Source organism: Dromaius novaehollandiae, chromosome 12, assembly GCF_036370855.1.
Source record: "Dromaius novaehollandiae isolate bDroNov1 chromosome 12, bDroNov1.hap1, whole genome shotgun sequence".
NCBI classification, from domain to species: Eukaryota; Metazoa; Chordata; class Aves; order Casuariiformes; family Dromaiidae; genus Dromaius; species Dromaius novaehollandiae.
The window spans coordinates 13,744,863-13,770,816 of record NC_088109.1 but is presented as its reverse complement, the minus strand read 5'-3'; the positions used below and the strand labels follow the sequence as shown (position 1 = coordinate 13,770,816).

The window sequence follows — 25,954 nt, the reverse complement described above, 5'->3', positions numbered from 1 at the left end:
AGGCTGACAAGGATACAGTACATGGATGCAACCCCCAGAAAGCTTTCCAAGTGCTTCGGAGCAGCAAAAGGAAAACTGCTGCCACACGAGTGGCTGGTCTTCCTTCTGCACGCCACGTGGGTACACACAGCACTAACATCTCCGAGAGGCAATGGTGTTGCACCAAAAGCTCCTTAGTTAATGAGCTGTTAACAGTGGTCTCAGGGCAGCTCCGGCACACGCCACTTCACAATGACCTGCCAGCCCTTAACAAAAAGTCCCCTGCTAAGAAATTCTGGAGCACCTGATCCCTTCCTGGTCAATACCCACTGACCTGCACACATCACCAGCATAGAGACCAAGCATTTACGATGGTCTCCCTCGACCCCTCGTGCTACCCTCGGTTTAGCGAGCAGCCACCCACTTTATCTTGCTGCAGCTTTCTCAAAGAACAGAGCAGCTTCTTCCCAGCCAGTCTCCTAGACACCACAGGCCTGACCTTGAAAAATAAGCTGTGGGACAGCCTTGTCAACAGTCAACACCAGTTTGGCCAGAACTAGCTAATCTGTACTGAGACATGCAAAAGGACTCCAGTATTTAGTGTCACAGTGACTCCTCTCCAAAAAGCAGAGCAAAGATGACAGTCACTCTGAGACTCTGTTACAGCTTCTCCTTCTGAAAGCAGCATGGCCAATACTGACAAGGTCTAAACAGCTTAACTCACTGGGGCATTTATAAAACAGAGTTTTAATCCTCAAACCATCCTCAAACCATCTTGTGTTTACTAGCAGGCCTCAAAAGTCTTCTGCAATTCCTGTCTGCTAACTAGAGCAAAGAGATACATTGCTTCCAAAAAAGGTGCTATTACACAAATTCCCCACCTGTCTCCTTGTCTGTATCTCTGCCTTCTTACAGGCTGCTGCAGGAATCAGGTGCAAGGCACATCCTCTTTACTGCTAACAGAAAGCGATTTGTTTTCATCATAAACAAACCTCGCTCATTTTTCAATCACGGCAAGCTCTGCCTCTCTGCTCACCCTTTTAATCCAGTAAAGCTAAAAGCAAGGTGCTGCTTCATCATTCCACTTGGCCACCCAGAGCTGCTCGAGCAGCACCCGCGGCAGCTCTGCTGACCAGCAGCTCCCCAGCAGCCTCGAGGCTGCTCTGCAGCACTGGTATTCAGACACATGCTTCTCCATGCCACCGAACCCCAGCACACCCTCTCCATGTTGCTATGTCATTTACAGAGGAATTGCACCCTTCCTGTGTCACCTAGGGATCACATATGGAGACATATCAGCCACGGTCACGCGGGACCCGCCACACTGCTCTGTGATGGGCGAGAGGCCGTGTCCCATCACACTGGGCGGCAATGCAGAGCACTGCAATAACAGAAGAGAAAGGAAAAGGGATTTAAGGGATTTACCTGTAAGACATCCCCCTGGCCTGCTCCCCCATGCTACCTTCAGAAGCCAAATATATGGGCAATGCAACTTTCTTTATACCCCTCCTGCTCTTTAAAAAAAAGGGATAAGACACATCTTCCTTTCTACAAACCCCCTCTATGGAGCCATGCTGTTTCCAGAAGTCCTTGAAAATGCATGGGAAGAACAGTTTTGCAAGGTAGTAAGAAACAAGAGACTAGTGATACTCAAATAATGGCAGGATCAGACCCACAATCTGCAAAAGGGTTTTAGTGGTGCATTTTGCAGATGCCTTTCCAGATCTTTGCTGAAAATAAGAGGGGTCAGCTTCTGCACTATGTAAACGGTAGAGCTGTCTTGGCTTCCCTGGAGTTACTCCAGCTTGCACCAGCGGAAGAGCTGGCTTACGATTCTTATATCTTTCCATAATGATTTGAAAATCTCTCCTAAACATTTCGTCTTCAGCTGAGAAATGATTTAACACACAGGCCCCTGGCTCCCAACCTAAACAAAGCTGCCCAAATATAAAAAGAAAGCATAATGCATGGTGATCAGAGAACTCCACAGGAAAAACATTAGCCTCATGGAAAAGCATATCGTTCCTAATACGGAATTTATCAGGCTGACTTATAGATTTTCTTCCGCAAAATATGAAACCTGGATCTGAAAGGCTATTAACTCCAAAGAGATCCATTAAAGGTGCCTGTCTGCAAATGGTATTTAGAAGTATTGCATCATCCCAGATATTGTCATGTTCTTTGGCTATGACTTGACTGCAGGTCACAAAGTTAAAACCGCCTCCAAACATTAAAATCCTTGACGTAAAGAAAATAATAATAATGTTCAACAGCCTAGAACATGGACTTTTCTATCAGCTCCAACCGGAGCCCATAAATATTAATGCATCCATAATTAGCCTTTTTAAATAATGCATCCAAAATTAAACATCAACGCGGTAATAAATCAGTCAGGGCTCTTTGTTGCAGGTTTGTTGGCGGGGGGGTTTCTCATATGTGAAGCACATAAAATAAAATGCCAGTTCCCTCACCAGCTCTTCCTGCTGGACCCAAACGATGGGGCCCTGATTGGACCATACCTGACACTATTTGTACTTAAAAGTCGTTTCTTTCATTTAGGAAAAAAAAAGTCACGCTGGCTTTTTGATTTGCAAAATAATGACATGCAGCCTTCCCGAGCCAAAGCTGAGCTAATGTTATTGAAACCACACAACGTGAAGGGCGACAAAGCTCATCTCGTGAGTCAAGGTGAGTGAGAAAGTCAAGCTTGCAAACTCTTTTCCTCTCTCCTCGCCCTCACAGAGCTCCCCGGAGCAAAGATCTGCCCCCTGCACGAGGCGCAGGCAGAGCAGAAATACCAGGGCTGGGAGGGATGTCCTCCCAGTGCAAACAGTCCGCAGGGGCCATTCCTTCCTCCCCCCACTGGAGGCCTGCCTGCTCTCTAGCCTTCATATCCCCAAGCCTTTAGCAGGCAGACTGCTCCTTGCCAGGCACACAAATGACAGCCCTTCGGGCTCTCCTTGGACACATCCCCTTCGATGCTGCAGGCAGAGCGTTTGCTGCAGGTGCCCGAGCCAGTACTCCAGGGCGCCGGCATCTCACCTGCTTTTCCCTGATCAAAGCAGAAAACACAGCTTGTTTGCTGAATACGCTTTGAAGAAGCCATCTGTAGCAGAGCCCCGGCAAAGCCCCTGAGCCAGGCTAGATGCTTTGCAAGAAGCTGCCCAAAAGAGATCACTCTACATTTGCTTATCTAAAATTACTGATCAGCCGGAGCGTCACCATCCGTGGGAGGCTTCTGGCAGGGTAACAGAATCGCTCGCATTCCTGAGCTCCAGCATCTTTGCCCAAACACACCCCAGCATCTCCTCTTATGTTTCCACATTGCACCCGTCTCTCTGCTGCTCAAGCCCACTGCCCACAGCCCCTAATCCGGAGCTGGCTACTAGTGGCTTTAGACACTGTGCATAAGACAGCACATCAATAATCCACACCACCTCTGTTTTACCACATGCGTATCTCAAGCTGCCTAGAAACCCAAATTTAAGGTAGATTTCAAGACAGCCTGACAAGAAAGCAAACTCATAACTTAGGAAACTCTTGGGTAAATGCCCCATAACATGCAGTATGTTCCATTCAGTGTTGCTATAATTTTCCAGCTTGCTCTCCAGCAAGCTTGGGAAGCGAGTACCTTCATAGGAAAACACAGGCTCTCCTTACTTTTGCATAGCCAAGTCACTCCTCTTAACTGTTTCCAGGAATAAGATGCTTGGCATTTTCAGTTACACGGACTGCTACAGTCTGCAATGCAGTAAATTCTCTGTTTCTTCCAAAGCTTTTCCAAACAAAGTCCGTTTCAAGTGAGGCTCTGCCTTGATGCTACATGTTCCCGCATGCCCAAATGTAGCCGTGGCCTCTCTGGTCACTGTCTCAGTTTACAAGGGTAAAAGGAGGAGGTTTCTCACTGCAAACACCGCTATCTGAACTCTGCTTTCCTCTTGCAATATCGACAGCTTCAAAACTGAGATCTCTCTCTCCAAGTCTCACATAGCCCAACTAATCTTCCCAGAGCACGCCCATGAAGCCCAGGGCACTTACGACTGATGGACACTGCAGTTGTAGAAAACAAAGTCCACAGAGGCAAACTTCTTCCCCGTCTCCTTGGATTTCAGATAGAGTTTCACCACCCGCTTGTCCCCTGGGAGACAGCAAGGCAGAAAAAGGCATCAGAAAGGGCACAATGCTTAGCCCAGAACTTAGCCCACAGCCTGTTATGGGCTGGAGGCAGCTGGGCAACAAACTCCACTCACCCCAGTTACCAACAAAACGCCCCAGATCCAGGAAGAAAAAAGAGCGAGGGTGCCCACCCACACCCACCCAGCCACCAAACAGGTCAGCAGAGCCCAGGCACAGCACTATGCCCCTTCTGCTTACTGCAGTGTGCTGTCAGGGAGGCAGGTGCCTCAGCTTATGCTAGTGGTATTGAAGGGAGCTGAACAGTTTTGGGGAAAGCAGTGTGTCCTAGAGCCCCTGGGAAAAACATACATCTGCCTGAGAATGGTCCATAGGTGGGGAACAAGGCCAGGTGCCTCACGCTTTACAGAACCAGCATACAGACCATCAGCAAGTAACTGCGCCCACGGCATGGGAGAGGGTGAGGGCAGATCAAAGACAAGCATCAGTCCCCAACAAGCAGCAATGTCCTTCTTCTCCCATGTCCCAAGAACCGTCTTCATTTCTGCTCTGAAGCTGGGGATTGCTGCTGTCATGGGAAGACTGCCAGATCCCTCTCCCAGCCCTCCTCTGCATCTGGCTACTGGGGCAACAACTGGGGCAATAACCAGGGCAACAACCGGGGCAAGGCTCGTCTTGGCTTCGTTTCGCTCCGGGGACACTAGCGACGCAAGCTCACCACGGCCCCTGGTGATAGGGATGACGTCCTTGGCAGAGGGAGAGCTGCAGTAGATCTTCCCATCTTCGATGCGACTCTCAGACTCAGTGAAGTCCTCAAAGGAGCAGTTAACTCCGGCCGAGAGGTCCGGGACATTCCAGGCCTCCAGAACCAGCTGGGGAGAGAGGAAAAAGCATCACAGAGGGAACCAGCAAACAGCGGAGACTCCTTAGCGTCCGACAGGAGCCAGCCCAGCACAGGGAAAAGATCCTGCCTCCATCACCCACACTTAGCAGGGGGGACCTGCTGCAGGCTAAAAGCAAGCACCATCCACATCCATGAACTCCCAGCTCAAGGGGAGAGTACAGATTTAAATGGGTTAAAGACTGAATGAATCACTGCCTTACATCCTCTGCCCTCTCCTGCACCACAAACCAGTACGTCTCACCTCTCTACAGAGACCAAGCACAGTGTTTGGTGAGGAAATATTTTAGAGAAAGATATCCACTTCTGCAGACATCAAGAGGGAAGGAATCCACCTCTTCCTTTGCAAATTCATTCCAGGGGTCAACAGTTCTCACTTTACAAAATGCATGCCTTATTTCTAATTTGAATTTGTCTCAGCTTCCAGCCATTAGTACTTGTTATGCCTTTCCTTGAGAGATTAAAAAGCCCTTTAGTCCCTGATATTTGCTCCTTGTAAAGGCACTTATACTCTGTAATCAAGTCACCTCTTAATCTTCTTTTTGATAAGCTAAGCAGATTGAGCTCTGGAAGTCTCTCACTGGAAGGCATTTTCTCCAGCCTTCAACTCATTTACATGATGTTTACAGGAGGTTTGCAGCCCCCTCCTTTAAAAGGTGGACTCCAAGCCTGAGTGCAGTGTCCCAGTGTCAATCACACCAGACCTCTGTGCCGTATCCTGCTATCAGTCATGCAAATAATCACAGATGGAGATAAAAACGCCTCCCAACTCGCAGCTCCACCCAAAGAGCACTAAGAGCCCTTTCGGATGGACACAGCTTCACATGGGGGGCTCGCGCTCCAGCTACGGCCTGGGAGCTTTTCCAGAGCCACTGCTTCCTAGGGCATCTGTCGAAGGCCTGTCTTTTTCCTAGATGTTTAACTCCACACTTGGCAATATTAAGACCCACTCTCTGGTAAACTAGTCCCATTCAAACCCAAATGCTCCACATGGTAATCTCATCCTCACAGCTATGTGCCATCCCGCCAGTCTCAGCATCCTCCACAGATCTCAGCAGCAGCGATTTATCACATTTATTTCCACATTACCAATGAAAATGTGAAGGGTGGTTGCACCGCACTCCAATCCCCACAGAAGCACTTTCAAAACATTTCCATTCAGTGACAATTCCCCTCTGACAACTACTTTTTGAGATCTGTCACAGAGCCAGGTCTTAATCCACTTAACACATGCTTTATCAATATTGTATAATGCTAATTTTTAATCAGAATGTTGTGTTGTACCAAGTCAAATGCCTTGTAAAAGTCTAAAGACATCACATCCCTGCAGTCCCTCTTGTAACTCAAGTCATAATTTCATCAAAGAACAAAATCTGGAGTTTTTGGACATAAAACCACATTGAATGGCATTAATTATACTCATACGCTTAATTCTCCATCAGTTGTATCCTGTATCAGTTTTTTTCCATTAGTTTTCCAAGAATTAATGTCAGACTAAGCAATCTCTAACCACTGGGTTGTCTCATTTGCCCTTTCTGCATATCGGCAAAAAATGAGCACCTTTTCTGCTTACTGAACTTTCCTCAATATTCTCTTATTTATTACAAAGTCACATCTACAGGCAGGCCAAAGGGCTCCTTGGCCAAGTCTTTTAGGACTACTAAGTGCCAGATATGTAGACCTGGCAGTTTTCAAAAGTTTATTGCTGGTATACGCAGTTTCATATTCTCTTTACATTGCTAATGGCCTGGAAAATACTCCATGCAAGTACATCAACCTTTCTGTTTGCACAGACAAAGCAAAAAGTTATGCATCTAAGACTCATCCCAAAATATCTACTGGTGGCCACTGCCAGAGACAGGATATTGAGCTAGATGGATCTCTGGCCTAAGTATGGCAATCCTTATGTCATTATTTATATTATGCAGAAATATTTATTGCTCAGTTACATCTTTTCTGAATAGTAATTAAGCAGTCTATTATCTCCCTCCAGCAACAGGCCAGCTCTCATCAGTCCCCTGCACTTCGATACATTTTCTTTGTATCAGACCTCTCTTCCCCTCTCTTCCGTTGTATATTCCTCACTTATTTTTAATTGCCACCTTCCCAGTCACCTGCCTCCACCGGGTCAGGAGATACCTGGGCCAGACAAGCAGGCAGGAGCAGCGGCTTACCGGGACCTCGGACATGGTGACCGATATGTTCTTCGGCTGGACGGTGAGCTGGACGCACTGCCGCAGGTCGGAGGCGAAGCGCTGGGGCTCGTCCGCCCGTTCGCAGCGGTCCTTGCGTGAGCATCTGGAAGGGAAGGAGAAGCCCTACGGTGAGGAGGACGACCCCCTCGCGTCCTGGGCTGGGTTTCACAGGGCGAGAGAGGGCAGCAGCACGTGGCAGCCTCCCCGGGCAGGGTGTCGCCGCACGGCAGGACCCCGAACCCCCGCATAGCAGCAGCACAGCTCTGGCCATCTCCACCTGTGCCCACTTGCCCCCAAGCATCATCGTCCCTTGTTGGAGCACGTCCAGGAGACCAGCCCTGGGCACCTGGCCAGCCTCTCCACCACTGCCCTTAACCCATGCTGGGCCCCCAAATCACCGCCCCAAGCCCCCCGCACAGCTACGCCGAAGTTCTCCTTGTCTTTCCTTGCAGCATCCGTCCCTCCCAAACGCACACGCCTCTGGAGAGCAGCCCGCGATGCTCCACCATCTCCTCAGCCCGGCTAGCAGCACCTTACACACGCTTCTTGCCCTGAAGGAGCAAACGGCTCCCTCTCCGCTGCTCCTCGTGCTTTCTGGATTAACAGTGTTTCATTACAGCAAGTGCTTCAATTGAATGGTGGGCAAAACAGAGAGGGAGAGCAAACAACACACGCACCTCGCGGTCCGGGCTGAAACAGCAGCAGTTTCCCTTCCAGGAAGGAGCAGAAACGGCTGGCAGCCCGTCCCCGGGTCCCAAAGGGAGCAGGAGACAGCGGCCAGGCCGCGGCTGAAGCCTCCGCACACTAAAGCAGCCTGGGGGGGACGCGCTCCCGCAAGGGCTCGCTGTTCCTGCCCCCCACCGAGATCCCCCCGCCGCTGGGCGCTCCTAGGTCTTCTGCCTTCAGCTTTCCTTCTTCGCACAAGGACGCCGAGCACGGGAGCTCTCACGCGGGATTAGGAGCCCTCTGCTCGCAGCTCCGCAGCGCGCCGGAGGCCATTAGCGGAGCCCGCGCGCCGCGGGAGGCACGGGCGGGAGGACAGACTGCCCGCGGCTTCCCTCTGAAGCGACGCGGTGACTTCGGTCCCAGCCCGGCTCGGCTCGGTGTGGGGGGGCCGGGCTGCCGCAGTTTAGCCTCCCCCTCGACGCCGGCGGTGGCACTGGCTCAACCGCAGGTGCCGGCGGCAGGCCGCACGCGCAACCCCCAGCGCCGCCGCGGTTTCCGGCCCCGCAGAAATCGCGATTTTGGCAGCGCAGGGGGAGAAGAAGCAGGCAGAAGCTCCTCAGCGGCTCCGTCCCCCTGCGCTCGCCCACGGGGCCAACCCCAGGACGGATCTCACCGAGCAGAGCGGCGGCGGCGAGCCCGTCCCCAGCGGTACTTACACGTTGTGGAGGACGCACCAGCCGCAGTGGGGGTCCCGGGAGCCCAGGCACAGCTCGCAGCTCTCGTACTGCTCGCAGCTCTCCACCGGCACTCGCGTTACCTGCGGGAAGCAGGGAGTGAGTGGGGGGACGCGCCAGCTCGTCACCTGCCCCTGCATCCCGCCCCGGCTCCTCCGCGAGGCACAGGCACCTCCTCCCCCCCCCCAAGCCCTGCAGGACCCCGAACCAGCGCCACCAGCTCTGCCACCGGCAGGGACCTCGTGGGTCTCCGCACGCGACAGCCCCGCGGTGCCTCAACCCCAGGCCACGTTTTGCCCCAACCGAGCTCTTTTGGCCACTGGTCTTTGAGGATTTGAGGAGCTTGGTGAAGAGGCTGCACCGCTGCAGCCCCCGCAGAGGCCCCCACCGCCTGCCGCGTGCCCCTGCAGCTCAGGGGCCAGCTCCGAAAGGGTTACAAGTTCTTTATTAATTGCTCCTCCAGATTTGATTAAAATCCCCTCGTTCCTCCAGCCCTTCAAGCTCCGTTACAACTGTTCGTTTAATTACTTTCCACCGGCACTCTGATAACACCAAGGCGTAGTACAGGAGAGAGCTGCTTTTATTAAGGAGAGGGGAGGAGAAGAGGGGGACAGGGAGGGGGATCTGGGGAAGCGTTCTGCATCACGGGCCGAGAGGGAGGGCAAGGGAGAGAGGGGCTACCAGGAGCGCCAGACGCTGCCCCCCCGCTAGTGCGTGCAGCCCCGAGCACGGCCGCGACGCTCGCCCTGCCCAGCACGTTGACTACGCAGTCAAGGCCCTCGCTCCCTGCCTCAGTTTCCCCGTTGCCCCCACACGATGGGCACGCAGAAGGCAGGATTCACTCGTTAACGTTTGCAAACTTCTCTTCCGAAAGCTAAAACGATCACTGCAGCCACAGAAAAGGGGCCTGCTCTCAGCCCGGGGCGCACACCCTCCCTCCTGCCAGCTCAGCAGGGGATGGGCTCAGCGCAATGTCTACAGGGCTCAGATAAGGCTGGCCTATCAGTACCCTCCAGCTTGCATACTAACGAGGACGCCTGTAGTGTTCCCATGCGTTTGTCCCTCACATTGCCCTCACATTGCCGCAGGCCCACGAGCAAACGGTGGCAAGGGGAGGAGGCAGGGGACTGGAGCAGATCCTCCCTGGCAGACCCCGCGCAGGCAACTGCTGGGTGTCAGCTCCCAAAGCAGCTTTTGGTGGAAAAAAACAATCCAGCTTGGCATAATCCCCTCTCTGGCATTCACTGAACAAATTTTTGTGCTCAACATCTCCCCCACGGAGAGGAGGCTCAGCCAGCCTGGCCAGGGGAAACAGCCCAGGACAGCTTCACAGAGGGCAGATTAGCCGGCCACAGCCTCCCAGACTTCACCCAGCTCCTTCCCATCTATATGTCCCTCTCAGCCTCTTCCTGGGGAACCTCCCTCATCTTAACAGCCAGAGACCTGCGCCCAACCCAGCCTACCCATCGCCAGCAAGATGCTCAAGCCTAGGAGGTCCTGGCCAGTCTCGGCGGAGCAGCAGGCTTGGGAAGGGACGTTTCAGGGAGGGTTCAGTTGCAATGCGCCCACGCTGTTAGCTACCAAAGAGGACGAAAGCAGCTGGAGGCAGCAGTGGAGGCAACGCTGAGAGACCTCTCTCCGAGCTGGGTGGCATGGCATTGCCATGCTAACGAACTTCGGAGCCTCAGTTCCAAACCGAGTTTCTGCCTCACCTGGAAAGCCTAAGGTTTCCTCCAGCAAACCAGAAACTGGAACTGGGAGGAGGAGAGAAAAGGTTCTGCTCTCCCCTCGGGGAGGTCTAGACAAATCGAAGGCCCTCTTCCAGCATCCTTCTCCCTTCCAAACCCCTGGGCCAGGAGCCAAGAGATCTCTTGCACTCCAAATTCAACCACAGTCCCACCCACGCACACCTCACCCAGGGAGACAGACAAACGGCGATGCTGCGAGACAGAGGCACACTTGCGCACAGCCCAGCCACACTGCCCCAGGCAGAGAAGAAGGGTTTAAGCACAGCTGCCTCGAAACATGGCCAGCTCTGGAGCCCGTGAGGCCCTGGCCACCCCACTGCATCTGGGTGCAGTTCCCATGGCAGGCTGGGCAGGTGAAGTACGCTGCCAAAGCGCGTGATGCTGGGCTGCAAATGTCAGGGGCAGGGCCAAGCATCTGATGTGACTGTGATTGAGAGAGCGCTACAGGGACATTCCCAAAGTTTGCTGGACAAGAAGAATTCACCTGCAGCAAAGCTGCCCAAAAAGAAAGACGGGGGAACTGGTGTTATAACAAACCAGAGGATTGGTAATGGGAGCATGGCAACACGCTGTCTGGTCCACTGCTCCCTGGAGAACAAGTGGGGACCTGCCACGGCCGGTCTCTGGCTTCCTCCTCCTCTGCAACCAGGAGGGATGTGAGGAGGAGACCAGACTGAGGCCAGGGTTTGACCACACAGTCAATCCAGCTTGACGGCTCCTAATACCAGATCCAACAAATGCCACTGCCTGCTGACACAAAGCACAGACACAGCGTGAACCCGCTTCACCCATTCCAACGTGTTCACAACCCTTTGATGGATTAACTCGTACCAGCAGGCTCTCTGGCAGGCCCGGGATCATGCATCGTCTCATAAAACCAACTAAAACTTCTTACTGTGAGCCCCGGCTGAGCTGCCAGGATGGCAATTGCATGCCTGGGCCTGATCTGGATGAGATTTGTACCTCTGGTTGGTGCAGCATTAGCGATGGTGGAGGCAGGGGCCGAGGCGTGCGCGCAGGGATTTGGGGGCACCCCTGCCGCTTAGCCTCTCCACTTGCCTCTGAGCTGCTCCCGGTGGGTTAAGCCATCTCATTCCTTGTCCTGTGCCAAGCTGCTCAGGCTGCTCTCCGATCCGCTCGTCACAAGCCCCACTTAAAATGCCAGGCGTGCCGACTGCAGCCTGCCTGGAGAAGTGCCACGTCCCCTCCTCTCCCGAGGCGGAGAAGCATCCGCCCCGGAAGAGAAAAAGCTGTTCAGAGCGAGGGGATCCTGCTAATCTGCGAGAGGCCTGCTCGCCTGCCAACGGGAGGGCACAGCCGGAGCGGGGAGGTGGTTTACAGCCAGCCCGGCTCCTCCAGTGCTCCCTCGCAGCAGGAAACCAGCTCTCCGCAGCAGCTAACTGGAAGAAGGGTCAGACAGCCCGTACTCCCAGGGGAATGGGGATTTCGAGCAGCTGCTGCTAACAATTAACGCCTGGGGCACAGGACCACGGCAAGGAGAGCAGCAGCAGGGCCACTTCTCCGAGTTGGTGCCTCCAGGCATGATTTTTGCCTGGGGAACTGGAACAACCTGCCCCAAAGCTGCAGGCGGCTCCTGGGGAAATGCAGAGAGGGGCGAGGGGGGCCAGGGCAGAGGTTTTGCGGTGCCACGCGGCTCACCATGGCCAGCTGGAACAGCCGCACGGAGCAGCAGCCTGGGGAGCCGCGTCAGCACCTCGCCTGCCCTTCACAGCCGTTCGGGAAGAGCAGGCAAGTGACCTTCTAGCAGGACTGATGAGGCCCCGGGAGAGACACCGACGGATCAGAGGGAAAGAGCAGCCCCTGCAGGGACCGACAACAGGGCGAAGGCAGCGCTGGGGAGACCCAGGCAGTGCATCTGGGTAGCAGCAAACTCGGGCAGCTCAGCTGGAAAGAGGCAGTTGGCAGGGGGCAAGTGACAGAACATGGGGTGAAGGGTGGCTTCAGGGACAGCACCCACCTCTGTGCACCCCTGCCTCGTGCCTTCCTCGCACGTGCTGCAGCAAAGCTCAGGAGCACGGTGCTCTCAGCCTGGAGTCAGAGACCCTGCTGTGGACAAGCCAAGCCCTGCCAAGTGAGCGAGCAAGTCCCAGCCCCGATAGTCGCTTTGTTGTCCCCCTGCTTAGAAAAGAGGGGCTGGAGAGTTGTGCTGAGCTGCAGGCCTGGGGCTGAGAACTGACAGATTCATCTCCTGCCAGTCCAGTTCGCAGGAGGAGAGGCAGGCCGGCCACTCTGCCTGCCCCTGCAGTGTGAGGAACAGCCTGGGGGCAGGAAGCACACATGGGGAAAGCATGTGAACATAAATGCTCACGTGCACTCCCAGATGTGATGCATACAGACACACAGGCTCGTGCAGTGCCAAGTCCTCGCATCAAGCCATGGTACAAAGTGCCCAGGCTATGAGCGCTCTTATCTGGGCTGCTCAGCCAGGCTGGCTGCCTCCCCTCGCTCCCAGGCAGCCGCTGACCTCTGAAGGAAAAGGCCAGATGCCCTCCAGGGAGCTGCCTAAAAAATTTCTACAGCGCACAGGACAGGACAGGCACAGCTGGGACCACAATCTGGGCAACCAAGTCAAGAGAGCCTAACATCACTCCCACGTCACCTCACTCATTCAGCAGCCCTGCTCGAAGCCCAACCATGTCCCCACGCTTGGGGTGGCTCAGGTCCAGCACCCGGCCCCATCCCTCACCTGCTTCTCCGTCATGGCGTAGATGTGCTGGCGGTCGGGGCTGAGCACCAGGTCTCGCAGGATGGAGCTGCCCTCGTGGGCCACGACGTTTTCATACTGCAGCGCCTGGTGCTTCCTGTCAGCCGGCAAGTCCACAAGGATCTGCGCGGAGAGGAGAGGGGGTTAGCATGGACTCGCAGCTCGCCCCACGCCCCATCGGGGATGGGGTCCCACCGCCGCTCATTGGCAGGGCAATGTCACAGCTGCTGCAACACGCCAAAGCAGCAGTGACTTTCTACACACCCCGATGCTTTGCATAAAATCTCAGTTGCAATGTTTTCTTCTCCACTGCCCATGCTCCCCCGCATGCATTTGTCCCCTCCGGTCCCACGTTCACACTTGGTCATGGGCACTGCACCGACCCCGGCCCCTCTCTGTGCTGCCCTGGTTTCCCCACAGCCACGCCACATTTTCCACTGCTCATCGCCAAAGTCCCTCGAACCAGTGATGCGGCACGGAGGAGCCCACAGCTTGCAGTAAAACAGCAAATCCAGTCTGGCCACAGCTGTAATGAAAGCGGCTCATGCAGCACACCGGTACAGAGCCCTGTCCGGGCAGGACCCCGCGGCGCACGCAGGCAGCGTTCGCATCTCCCCATCCAAAGGAAACACTTGGGCTCGTAACCGGGGAAGTCAAGAGCGTTTCAAGGAAGCTGAGGGTCAACAGAGGTTCAGAAAGCGCCTTTGTTTCCTGAGCAGGAACGTGGCAAACACTCTAATCCCCTTATGGCTCACAATTATGTACAAGCTCTTCCTAAGTACACTGTTTTCGCGCTACCGGCAATAACCACATTAGGAGGCACCACAGGGCTGGAGTCACCCTCCAAGGAGGAGCCAAACCCAGCAGCACTACTTGCCATAACCTGATCGCTAGCGAGACATTTCCCACTAATGCAATCACGCATGAAGCCCCTGGACTTGGGCAGCCTCTGGCACGGGGCGACCTCAAGACAGTGCCCAAGAAGTGGGTCAGGTTTGGCTGGAGAAGTCATCCATCCACCCCTTTCCAGGGCCCAGCACCTCACAGCCTTGCCAAACCCTTTCTGCCCTCCCGAGCCACCTTCCCACCACCCCGGTTCCCCTCCTGCAATAAACAGACGCCAGCATTTGCATAGTTCCCAATCAGGAGGCTACGGGGCTGGGAAAGCAGGATCCCGGTGTGCAGCTGATTAGCATGGAAATGTATGCGGCTCACAAACAAACCGGGGCCCGTTTAATTAGAGCGGCGCCTTTGATTCACTGCCAGCCTCCTGCATGCACCAGCCCCGGATTATTTTTAGGCCGTTTTACAAAACAAATGTATTTAATTAAGAAAGAGACCCCTGAGCAACCAGAGAGCGGCGAGCCCTTGGCAGCAGCAAGCAAAGGGGCCGCCCCCTCCCAGCGGGACGCGGGGACGGGGGTTGCAGGGCCAGGTATAACTCTTTAGAGTCCACAGCACAGCCTGGGGACGGGGGACGCTATTGCAATGTGCTCCCTGCACCCAGGAGCACACCAGCCTCCACGGCGGTCACACACACGCTTCCCCCACCTGGGACAGGAGTCCGGTTCGGCTGTGCAGAATCCCAGCCCGGGAGCATCCTCCCTCCCGCCGAAGCGGGTACCGGCTCCCTCCTTCGCTATGGCAACGTGACAAACGCACCTTTCCAACCCTTTTATGGGCCATAGCTGCGGCACAGAAGGATCAATATAGTTTTACCCTGGTTTTAAAATAGATCTATGGGTGGATGTCGCACTTGGCAGTAATTTTTAACTAGCGGGGTAATTTCCCCATTACATTATTGCACTGCGCAGTGCTGGGAAAGAGAAAGAGATGTATTAAAAAAACAACAGACATGAAGCACTTCCAGTTAATTTGAGGCTCCAGGAAGAACCTAAAAATAATCACTGTAGTCAAACAGGGCTGCAGCCAAGCCGCAAAACGTCAAGGTATGCTCAGAGGGGGCAAAGGGCTACCCCCAGGTGTGCACACACGTGAACCCTCCTCTCCAGCACCTGGTGCCTCTTCTCCCCAGAAAGACGCTCTAGAGACAGCAGATAAGCAGCAGTCAGGGTCCAGGGAAACAAAATTTGGAAGACCTGAAAATTAAGTTGCTTCTTGGTTGGCCAATGGGCAGGACAAGGAGGGAGCTTGGGAGGCCAAGAAGTTCATTCGTGATAGGCAAACCTGCCCATGCCATTCCTCCCTGGACCCACGAGACCATCAGGTCCAGCTCCTCACGCCAGACTACTGCAGGGACCTGCATCCCCACGGGCAGAGGTGCAAACTCCTGCAATTAGGGGCTTCCCAACAAGATTAGCCCGATGAGAGCCTGCCCGTCCCAGGTGGCACGAATGGGACGGGCTGTTGGGGACCATTACATGGTGGTTTCCTCCAAGCCCGCACATCCTATGCAGAACATGCCACCACTCTCTCGCTGACAGCTCGGAGGGATGCGCTTCCCTCCACCCTCTCCCCACACATACATTTCCCACCTGCTGGGGATGGGGGTATTAAGGGGGCAGGGGAAGGGGGAGAGGATGTGGTTTAATCAGAGCAGCCCCCCTCAGAAACGTGTTTCTTCCTGCCCACCCCAATCCCTTCCCACCCAGGGGAAAAGACATCTACCAAAAAAAAAAAAAAGAAAGAAAAAAATCTATTAACCTTTCTCCTCATCCTGACGCTGATATAATTACCCAATACTAATAATTACTCGCACTAATTTCTCGCTCAGAATTCCTGCCCTCGTTCTGCCTGCCTCGTGCGAGTTCGGTCGAGCCAGCTGCAAGGAGGCTGCTGGCAGCAGCTTTAATACGCTGCTTCCTGCGAGGGGGCTGGAAGCAGCCCCAAGGGAGAGGCCGGGCCTCCGTGCTCCTCCAGGCTATGCCGAGATGGAGGAAGCAGGAGCAATGTACACTATCCCCTTCCAGCCCCACTCCTCACTATGGGCAACAGCTGCAGCAGTGTGATAAATTCCCAGGAAAGGGATAACTTCTCCTACCTGCTGCAGCAAACATGAGGGGCAGAGGAGAAGGAAAGGGTCATCCTGCTGGGGAGCAGGAGGAATGAGGCCAGAGGACACGCACCCCTTTCTAATTACACAAATATTCACCTATGTGTTACAGGAGCTGCACCAGGAGCTGCATGCCCTCTTGCACAAGGCATTTGGGGCAACAAAGCCAGGCACCAAGCTGAGCTGACCTAGAGCCCAGCAAGACCCTTTTAGCCATGCACAAAGGCTCCCCATCCAGTGCAATACCTCTTTCCAAATTGCATGGGTTGGTTTGCTCCTGGATGAGAAAAGGTGCAGAGGAAATGCCCTCCATCCCTAGGAAGAAGCCAGCAGTCACCTTTGCTCAGCAACGATCTGTGCTAGGGGGAACTGGTATCACAACCGTCACGGTCACGCAGTCATCGGCGGGAGTGATTCACATGCTCGGGAGACAAAACTGGACGGGAACAAATCGCTCCCACGCGGTTTGGTCTGGGTCAACTCCTTATCAGTGCAACCCCTGCCTTCTTCCAACCAAGGCCGTGAGCAGAGCTCCTCCTCCTCTGCCATCCCAGCTCTCCCCTTTCTCTGCAACAACCCTGGCAGGCTAGGCACTTAATGGAGGCTGGGATTTTTCCAGTCCACTTGCCAATGTGGTGCAGCGGTACCCTAAAGAAATGAGATGAGCACCCCTTCTTGCCACAGAAGTTGGGTTGCAGTCTCATCATGCAAATGGAGGAGACTAGGAGCAAGAAACTGCACATTAGCTGCTTGAGGGAATCATCTTAAAACAAAGCTGAAGGCTGTTCTGCAAGAACTACAGGTGTCTGCTGACCCCACAGTGGCAGAAGCAACGAGAACCCATCCCACCATCTGTGCAAGCTTAATTTGGGGGAGCACAGAGCAAAATTTCACTTTGAAATGAGAGGGTTTGAAAAAACAATCCCCAAGAAGCTGAGCAGCCTGGTGGAGGGAGCGCAATGCCACGAGGTGCAAAGGCATCTCAGCTTGGCAAGAGGTCCCCCCTCCCAGGTCAGCCGTGGAAAACCCCTGCAAATGATCAGGGAAAGGACCATGGGTGACATGGCCTGGAGACGACAGACGCTTTGCCCTCCCTGCGCACGCTCCCTCTGGGCATCCCAGCATACACCGCACACAGCGCACCACGGCCGGGCAGAGACAAATTCCTCCACCTTCCCCCAGCTTTTCCAGCCCAGGAAGGGGTCATGCCAACAGTCGACAGAAATGCCCCCAGCTCTCCACGCCATGCCCTACCCCGTCACAAGTGTGTCCCCTGCTCTCCCCTGGGTGGGAGCGAGGCAGGTGTGAGCTGAGCTGGCTCTGTGCGGGAAGCTGGGCCTGGCAAGGCTACCTCCAGGCAGAGGGGCCAGAGTTTAAGAGACAGGGACATCCCTGAAACCTAATACACGGATCACGGTGTATTCTCACAGCCCTGCTTCCCCTCGCCTCACACACACCCCCTCCTCGCATCAGCTTGCGGCCCTTCCCCTTGCGTGAGCCCCATAGGAACCAGGAACTTTTACCGCTGAGGCAGGAAAAGGCAGCAGGATCCAGCCAGGGAAAAGTACAACCAAGCAACAACTGCGGCCCAGTGTGAGCGTGCAGGTGGCTCCTGCAAGTAAGATGACCTTTGGGGGAGAGACAAATCCACAAGGGCAGTGCTAAGCCAGCCACTTTACTCCTGGCAAAGATGAGGACTGTAAGCAGTGCTGGAGGGGAGAGAGAAATGGATATCCTACGATCCTGATAGCATTTGCAGCTGGAGTTTCTCTGGGTAACAAGATCTCTCCTTGCATGGTGCACACGCTACACATGGGAGGAAACACCTCCTCCCAGACCACTCCAGCATGGGATTACACTCATAGCAATCACAGGAGAAGCAGGGAAAGGAGGTGGGATATGGGACGAGAGGGCCCAGGGGACTGATATGCCCTGGTGTCCTACTACAGCAGTTCCTGCATCCTATGTTGGCTCTCTGATTACAGCCCATTTATACTTTTCAGGCTCCAGGACAGAGCAGCATACAAATGCTGAGAAAGCTGGGGAAGAAAGACCTCCTAGCAGCCAGTCCTTCAACACAAAGCCACAGCTTCCCAGCCTCTTGCATTAGCTGCACGTCCAGGTGACAGCACAACCAACCCCATACAGCCGGTGGCACATGTCCCAGGGAAAGCAGTGAATTAGGGGAGATGGGGAGGGGAGCTATGAGCTGCTCTCAACCAGACACAGGCTTGAGGTTTGGCCCCAGCCATTTGAGGCCAAGCACTTTCCCAGTTCAAAGCTTCCCTGCAATAACGTGAGGGCCATGTCACGGTGCACTGAAAGGTGCAACACAGGCACAGAGTAGCTGGGGCATCCAGGGAGTCAAAGGTCTGAAGAACCATGGCAGGAGGAGCCCAGTTGTGACCCTACAGCAAAAAAGACCATTCCCCACACTGGAGACACCCCTGAGACATGCAGTTGTAACTGCTGATGTTTCTACCCTGCAGCCCACTCAGCCCAATGACACATCTCCAAGCACTGCTGCAAAAAGATTTAGGCATAGGATTATCAAAAAGAGTCTATGAGCTTTGTAGAGGTTTCTTAAGGCTTCAGGACAAGGCACAAAAGTGTTTTGAGAGTTGCCTGACAGTAACAGTCACTGCAGTTCCTGGGGATGCTCCTTTCCTAGCCGGAAAAGAGAGTTTTCCATCCCACACAGCTACTGCTATTTTGGAGAACAACAAAAATCACATCACCCTGCTCAGAATCAGGCGGTGGTGTAGGGCCACAGCAGGTCAACAACGGACCAGTTTAGCTACCTTCTGCCTTGAGTCAGATGCTCCCCTGCAAATCTCAGCCTTTACAAGGCATGTTGCCGGAGCATCCAAAAAGTTGTGCTAGGACGTGGGCATCCCCATGTAAGCACTAGTGAACAGCCTCTGCCCTGAAGAGCTCACAACTTGACACAAGACAAGACACCAATCACGAATGAAGCAAACCAGTCAAGGTTGGAGGAGACAGGACGAGAATTAGGTTACAGGCTTGTACTCACAGACAACAATTCAATTGTGGGAGGGAGAAAGACTCATCAGATGTGTTTCAAAGACAAAATTTACTTCACTTAGCTGATTTAACTTTCTCATCTATTTCTAGACACTTTTCTTCCTCCCAGCCCACATGACTTGCTCCCATCCTGCATGACTCCAAGAGACCTGAGATTAGCTTGAGAGCCAAGGGGAAGTGAAAGCATCAGAGGGCAGAGGAAACATATTACAGAGAGACAGTTCCCTCCATTGCAGTGTATTTGCCCCCCTCGGCAAGATGCCTTCCAGGCTGGCCCAGGTGAGAAGGCACTCCCCATTTCAAGAGATGCTCATAATCAGCTTTGCTGGCTTTAAACCGACTGTCATTTGTCAAACTGATAAGGGGAAAAACCTATCGACATACTTACAGGCATCAGCAATGGGCACAAATCGGAGACGAGAACCTGTCCAGGCCTGCGCTTTGGAAAGGCGCACGTTGAGATGAATGAACAGCAGCAGCCGCAACCAGCCAAGCCCTAGTTGCCGTCAGCTGGCGGCCACCCAGCGCTGGCAGCGGGTCTGGAGGAGGAGTGTGGCGGAGGACAGGGCTTTACAGCTCAGCCCAGGCAAGGGCACGCCAGGTGGTGAGGGGGGAACCACAGCCAGAGAGGAAAAGTGGCTGCAAACATGCCAAAGCAGTTTTCAGATTTAGCGTGCACTGGCAGGAGCCTCGCTGGGGTCCGGGCTCCATGCAAGGAAGCACTTGCTGCCAGCAATGTTCGGGGCACACAGAGACTATCATCAAGGGATGATCTGGTCTCGCCCACGTTCCTACACAGGGACCTCTTGCAAGCCCCCCACGGGAGGACGTGTCTCCTTACCCAGCCATCCCTCTGCAGGGCTCTTCCACCCCAGGCTATCTCCCCCGCCATCCAGGCTTTACAGCCCTCATCCTTGGTCCCCAGCAGTACCCCGCGGACCCCTCCTCTTGGCACGAGAAGTGCTCAGCGAGGCTTTGTACTCTTATCTGTACACGGCTGTGATTAATTCTCAGTGGCTGGCAGTAGCTACAAGAGGAGGGCGCTTTCGCTCGCCTGCCACACTTCAAAGGCAGGGACTTATCTGTCTGAAACACACTTTGCAGCCTTTTCACGGGGACCCTTTCCAGTTCCACGGGGCTCACATCGCGCTGACAAGCAACACGAAATAAAGGCTTATTTATGGGAGTGCATTTCAAAGCCTCCCCCCTTCCCTCCCCAAAGCTCCCATTTGGCCACGCTCGGCACCGACACTTGCTGGAGGAGACAGCGAGTCGCAAGCCCCTTGCAAGCCCCCAATGGACAGCCCAGAGCTGCTGCTCTGATCAAGCCCCGGGAGATGTCCACCAGGGATGAAGGCTGGTCACAGCGATGAGACAGGGCTCACGAACGTCCTTTGCAATCACCAGTTCCAGCTCCATCACTCTCAAATGGGAGGTGGGGGCCCACGTGTCCCTGCTTTCGGCGCACCTCCTCCGCACCAGAGCACATACGAACGCACGCACAGGGCAGAGCCCAGCACCAGGACTGAAGCTTTTCCCAGCGCTCATGCCTGGAGCTGGGGGGCATGAATAGGACCCAGTGGATCCAGCGCCCTGCACGCTGCAGGTCCCCTGTGCCAGGCGAAACACCTCCCGGAGCCACTATGGGACCTGCTCAACCCAGGGACAGACCCGGGCACCCTGGGGCCAAAGTGCTGGTGGCCTGGCAGCGCCATGGAGGAGCACGGACAGCAGGAAAGGAGCCACCGTGCAGCCAGCCGGCAGGGCCAGCCGGCCCTGGGCTCCCCCCCCTCCACGGCCGGGGAAGGGGCCCCAGGGCCCGGCCGGCGTCCCCAGAAGAGCAGCAGCTGCCATCCTTGCAGCCATCTCCGGTTTCTAAAGGGGGCCGAGAGCTTTAAAACCATGTCCCCGCACCAGCTGCTCCCTGGGGGGGCAGCAGCGGGAGCCAGCCCCTCTCCCCCTCCTCCAGCCGCAGCATCCCTCCTCGCCCAGCCTCCTCTTCCTCTTGCCGGGCCGATGCTGGGCCGGCTGCAGAAGGCAGACGGAGATGCCCCTTCCCCACTCCGCTTGCCAAGCGCCAGCCCAGGCAGGAGGGAAGCAGAGTGGGGCCGCGGCCGGGGGCCAAAGCCAGCAGTGCCGTCCGGCTGTCGAGCGGCGCGGGGCCGGCGAGCAGCTGTGGGGCCGCGTCAGCTGTCCTCGGGGGGCTGCGGGGACGGCGGAGCCCCCCATCGCCAGGGGAGAAGCTTTCAGGGACACGTCTCCCAAGGGCTCCCTCCCGGGTGGCGATGGCAGGATCACCCAAGGGTGCTACCGCGCTCCGGGCGGTGACAGGGCAGGAAAGCTCTTCCCGCAGCCCCGCTCCCCGGATGAGCCCGAGCCAGGCTCGCCGCCAGCCCCTGCATCCCGGCGCAAACATCCCAGCTATGCGGAGCGGGCAGGGAGCCGGCCGCGCCGCGGGAGCCAGGCTACCTCGCTCCCCCCCCCCACGGCGCCGGCTCCCGACAGCTGCCCCGCGCAGGAATGCATCCGCCCCGACGCACAGCCGACGCCGCCACCGGCCCCGCGGCCGGCCGGCTGCCAGGGCTCGCGCCAACACGTGTGCCGGCGCTTGTTGTTTCTTTTTCTTCTTTTTTTTCCCTCCCCTCTCGCACTTATTCACAACAGCACTTCGGTCAAGGTCTCAAACATCATCTGCCCTAAATACAAGCACTGCTACACCTCGACCAGACACAGCCCGGGAAAAAAATGACTGCAAGATTGCTCTGCAAAATCACCTATTCCTGGGGAAGCCAACAGCTCTGAGGCTGAAAGCGGGTATTTTGGGGTATTTAACACACGCTCCTGGACGAGAAGGCTGTGCGGCGGAGCGGGGAGGTGCTGATTTGCCCCTCCGGGCTGCTCGCAGAGGAAGCAAGATCCCCAGGCAATGGCCCGGACCAGACCTTGGCATCCACCCCTCGCGCAGGGCCGAGATGCTCTTTCCTCATCAATAATATAGCGAGGAAAAGGGGGTGAGATAAGCTGTCTACTTTCATTCAGGGAAATTCATTCATTTAATAAAGATTAATATAAGCAAGGTTTTCGTCCCAGGCCCTACACTGCCATGAGCCGGAGAATATTGGAACTTTAATTATATCAGTATAATAAAGCAAAAAACAGGGAGATACTCAATCTAAATCAATGCTCATAACAGCAACAAACTCTAACAACTCGCCAACACTGACACCGATGACGCTGGTTAATCTAACCGGTTTTGAAGCATATGTTGTTACGGGGCCTGCGGTGCTTTATGCGCCCGGCGGGCGAGGAGCTGCCCCGGCACCGACGGCCCCGCGTGCCATGGCTGCAACGCGCGCAGCACCCCGACGCCTGCAGCCCCGCAACGGCCGCCCGGCCCTCGAGCCTCGGTCAGTGCCTCAGCCCACTGCAACACCAGGGAGGGCACGGGTTGGGGCTGACGTGCCCTTTTTTCCTGCCTTTTCCTTGTGAGCAGGCACCCAGAGGACCCAAGCGACAATCTCCCAGCGGGATCGGGGCAGCCCTCCCCCGCACCAGGGGATGCTCATCTCCGCTTGTTACAGTGTACGACGGGTGCCAGCTGCCAGGGCATCCCCAAGTTTTGGCACTTTGAGATGGTGATTGAAAATATCCCTTTTTCCTGGGGTGATGCTACTGAGATAAAGGAGTATCTGCTTCTGCTGGGCTTCCTCCTAACGTCCGAGGGGGCAAACTGGTCACCTCACTTGCCTGTGCCTCAGTGGGGAGAGAGGGATTATAACACCATTTACCCACTTGGGGGAAGTCCTCAAACATCAGGGCAACCAAGAGAGCTGTCACCTTGACCAGACCCTGGCACAGCAGCCTCCGAGGGGAGCAAGGGCCAGGGACCAACCAGGCCTGCCAAAAACTGCTTCATGAGCAGCGGGACAGAGAAGCACAGCCCAACACAGACCTTAACTACCCTTGGGAGAAACAAAAGGCTGGTGGGACTCATCGTCGGTCAGAGCAGTCCTGCCCCCGGCTCTCCAAGAGGAAGGTCCCAGGATGGAGGTGTCGACTGAGCCCCTCTCCGGACACCTCCTTGCCCAGCTCGTGGCCCTCGCTCAGGGGAACTGTCGGGGCGGTGGCAGAGCAACCCACGCGCCGTCTCCCCATCAGCAACCCCACCTCTGTCGCCCACCCTCCCCAGCCTGACAGCTGCTCCCGCGGTCTCAAGCCATTGATTTCTCGACTTTGCCCTTCAAAACTCTCCTGGCTCAGCGCCCGGTTTGCATCGTCTAGTTACTCAGGAGCAAAATATCTCTATTATTATTGTAATTATTTCCCAATCAGCATCGCTCAGGGCTGATTCGGTCAGAGGAGGGGGGGCCCTGACAAGCGAATCGATGCGCAGCCTTCGCCCCGAGGCTGCTGGGACCCGACGGGAGCCGCCGTGCAGCAAAGGGAAGGGCGGGCAGAGGAAGGGGGATGCCTCCCCGGCACCAACACCGCAGCCCCAGCGGGCAGCAGGCACGCGACCCTCCACCTCGGATGTTTTTTGGCCTCTGTGACCCCTCGGCCGAGTGACAGCAATGCGATGCACCTGGGCAGGAAGCCTGCACACCGCGCAGCACCCGGCCCTGCGCATCTTCGCCAGCTTCCCGTGGCACCTTGGATGCAATTCAAGGGCTTTACCTCCAAGGCACTTCACAGCTAAAGAAAACCGACTGGAGCTCCCGGATAAAGACCGAGTCAACAGCCTTGCTCCAGCGTGACGGGTCTCTCCAGCAAGGGTGACGCTCAGCCGCGCAAGGGCAAGGACGTCCCCGGGGCGCAGCAGCGGCTGGGGCGCCAAATCCCCGCGGAGGGGACAAGGGTCAGCACAAACCCACCGCTCCAGCGGTGCCGCGCTCGCACCCGGCCGTGCCCGCTCCAGCATCGTCAGAGAAGTAACCGTCCCAACGCACGCCCCACGGAAACCCCCTCGGCGCTAGACGCTCCACTGCACACGGCGCTTTCCCGGGAGGGGAGCGCGCACGGGGTGAACATGTCGCACCGGTTCCCGAGCCGCAGTGAGGCAGGAGGGACCTGCACGGGTACGAGAGCCCAGGCGATACCCGGAGAAGGAAGTCTGGCCTTGCAAAAAGGAGGGTAAGTGCAGGTGAGGTACAGGGCAAAACAGCTTGGCACTTTTTTGCTACTTTCTTTTGTTCCTTTCTACATACGAAGGTGCCCTGGGTGACAGCGGCGCGCAGGACAGAGCACATCACAAAAACAAAGATTTTTTCCTTCTGTTTATCAATTGTTGTAGGAATTCAAAGTTTAGCTGTCCTGTTCTCCAGGGCACTTACTGAGGCTATGACGACGTGACGCCCTCCCAGATCCCGCAGGAGCTGGACTGCGCGTGACCAACACGCAGCTCCTGACGGCTCAGAGTTAATTCCTAAAGGTCCCGGGGAGAAGGCTTTCTCTGGGAGGAAAGCTCTCACGTCAAGGATTCAGTGCCCAGCAGCGGCGGGACGGGGGAGGACAGGCTCCCGGAGCTGGACCGCCACTGGCGATCAGCTGATCTTTCCTCCCCCTTCAACTCCAGGAAAATAGCTATTTCCTTCCTGGTCCCTACAACAACAACGCAGCGAGAGAGAAGCTGCCTGGGGACAAGGAAGGGGCCGGCCACCCTCCACGAGCGGCTGGCAAAGCCCCCGCAGCTTCCTCAGGGGCTGCGGAGGGAGGGACAGACCCCGGCAGCGCTTGCTCCATGGCTCGGCTCTGAGCAGCCGGGGCATCGCCGGCGGGTCGGGGCCCTGCTCGCCTGGCAAGGACGGGGCTGAGCCCTCCTGCAGCCTCCGAGCCCCTCCGAGTGCCACGTCGAGACTGAACGCTCAGCCTGCTTTTCAGAGGGGCCATCTCCGAAACAGCCCAGGCCTGCGGTTCCCGATGCGCTCGCGACGGCCAGGGCTGGGAGAGGGACCGGAGATCCCTCTCTAACCCCAGCTCCTGGCTTACCCCATCCCGACCTTGCTGAGGAGAGGACCATGACCAGGATCCCAGAGCAGCCCACACCAAGGACGTGGCACTCAAATCTAGGCGCTTCTCTGATTGCAAGCAGCTGGGCAGCACTGGCCAGATGTGCCAGATGTGCCACCCCTCCTGGGCTGCCCTCCCCCCAAAAAAGAGCCTCCTGCTTAACTCCTTGCAGCCTGAGCCTCCCCACCCCAGGTGAAAAGCATGGCTTTGCTGCGGCAGAGGGGGCCGCACAAAGCCCGTGTGAAGGATTTGCACGGGGGAAAAGGTATATCCCCATTGCGCTGGCTCCAAGTTTCACTTCCTCTGAGCTTTTCTTTTTATTTTATGCAGCATAAGTATGACTCTGCATCTAGAAGACATAACTATATGGTAAATATCCAGCATGTCTGGTGATATTAACAGATCACCCCAAAGATCCCCATTCCTGAGGCTGCTTCCCCATCATGTTGAACGGAGCGGATATGTAAGCTGCAAGGAGGAATGCTGCACAAGGCACCATGGGCTGCAGTCTAGATTTATTCATCCGTCAGATTTCTCTCCGGAGCCCTACGCTCAGGCAGCATAACCCCATGAACTCTAAAACCTTCCACAACCCTGGCTCAGCAGCTCCCAATTCATTCAGCTCCTGCCACGTAAGTGCAACAACCATTATTTCCACAGCGTACAATCCAAAAGCCATTTGCTGCAGTAATATATTTCAGCAAATGTATGTAATGTGAACTAAATCCACTGCCCATTCATGTCTGCCCATGGAGAAGGATGACCCTGACTGTGCAAGGCAGATTCAGCTTCACCTATTTAACACAGG

General features: G+C 55.6%; 1 protein-coding gene across 2 annotated transcripts in view; it reads right to left on the bottom strand.

Moving 5' to 3' along the window:
* The window catches only part of PLXNA1 (plexin A1), a 168,519-nt gene that overhangs the window by 78,154 nt on the left and 64,411 nt on the right, over positions 1–25,954 (bottom strand). For both annotated transcript variants that reach the window (XM_064518985.1, XM_064518986.1), the window contains exons 4-8: positions 13,065–13,205; positions 8,592–8,692; positions 7,189–7,312; positions 4,832–4,985; positions 4,018–4,117 (exon numbers count right to left, since the gene is read on the bottom strand). In XM_064518985.1, coding sequence (XP_064375055.1) covers positions 4,018–4,117; positions 4,832–4,985; positions 7,189–7,312; positions 8,592–8,692; positions 13,065–13,205 — 620 coding nt within the window. The remainder of the gene's footprint in view (positions 1–4,017; positions 4,118–4,831; positions 4,986–7,188; positions 7,313–8,591; positions 8,693–13,064; positions 13,206–25,954) is intronic.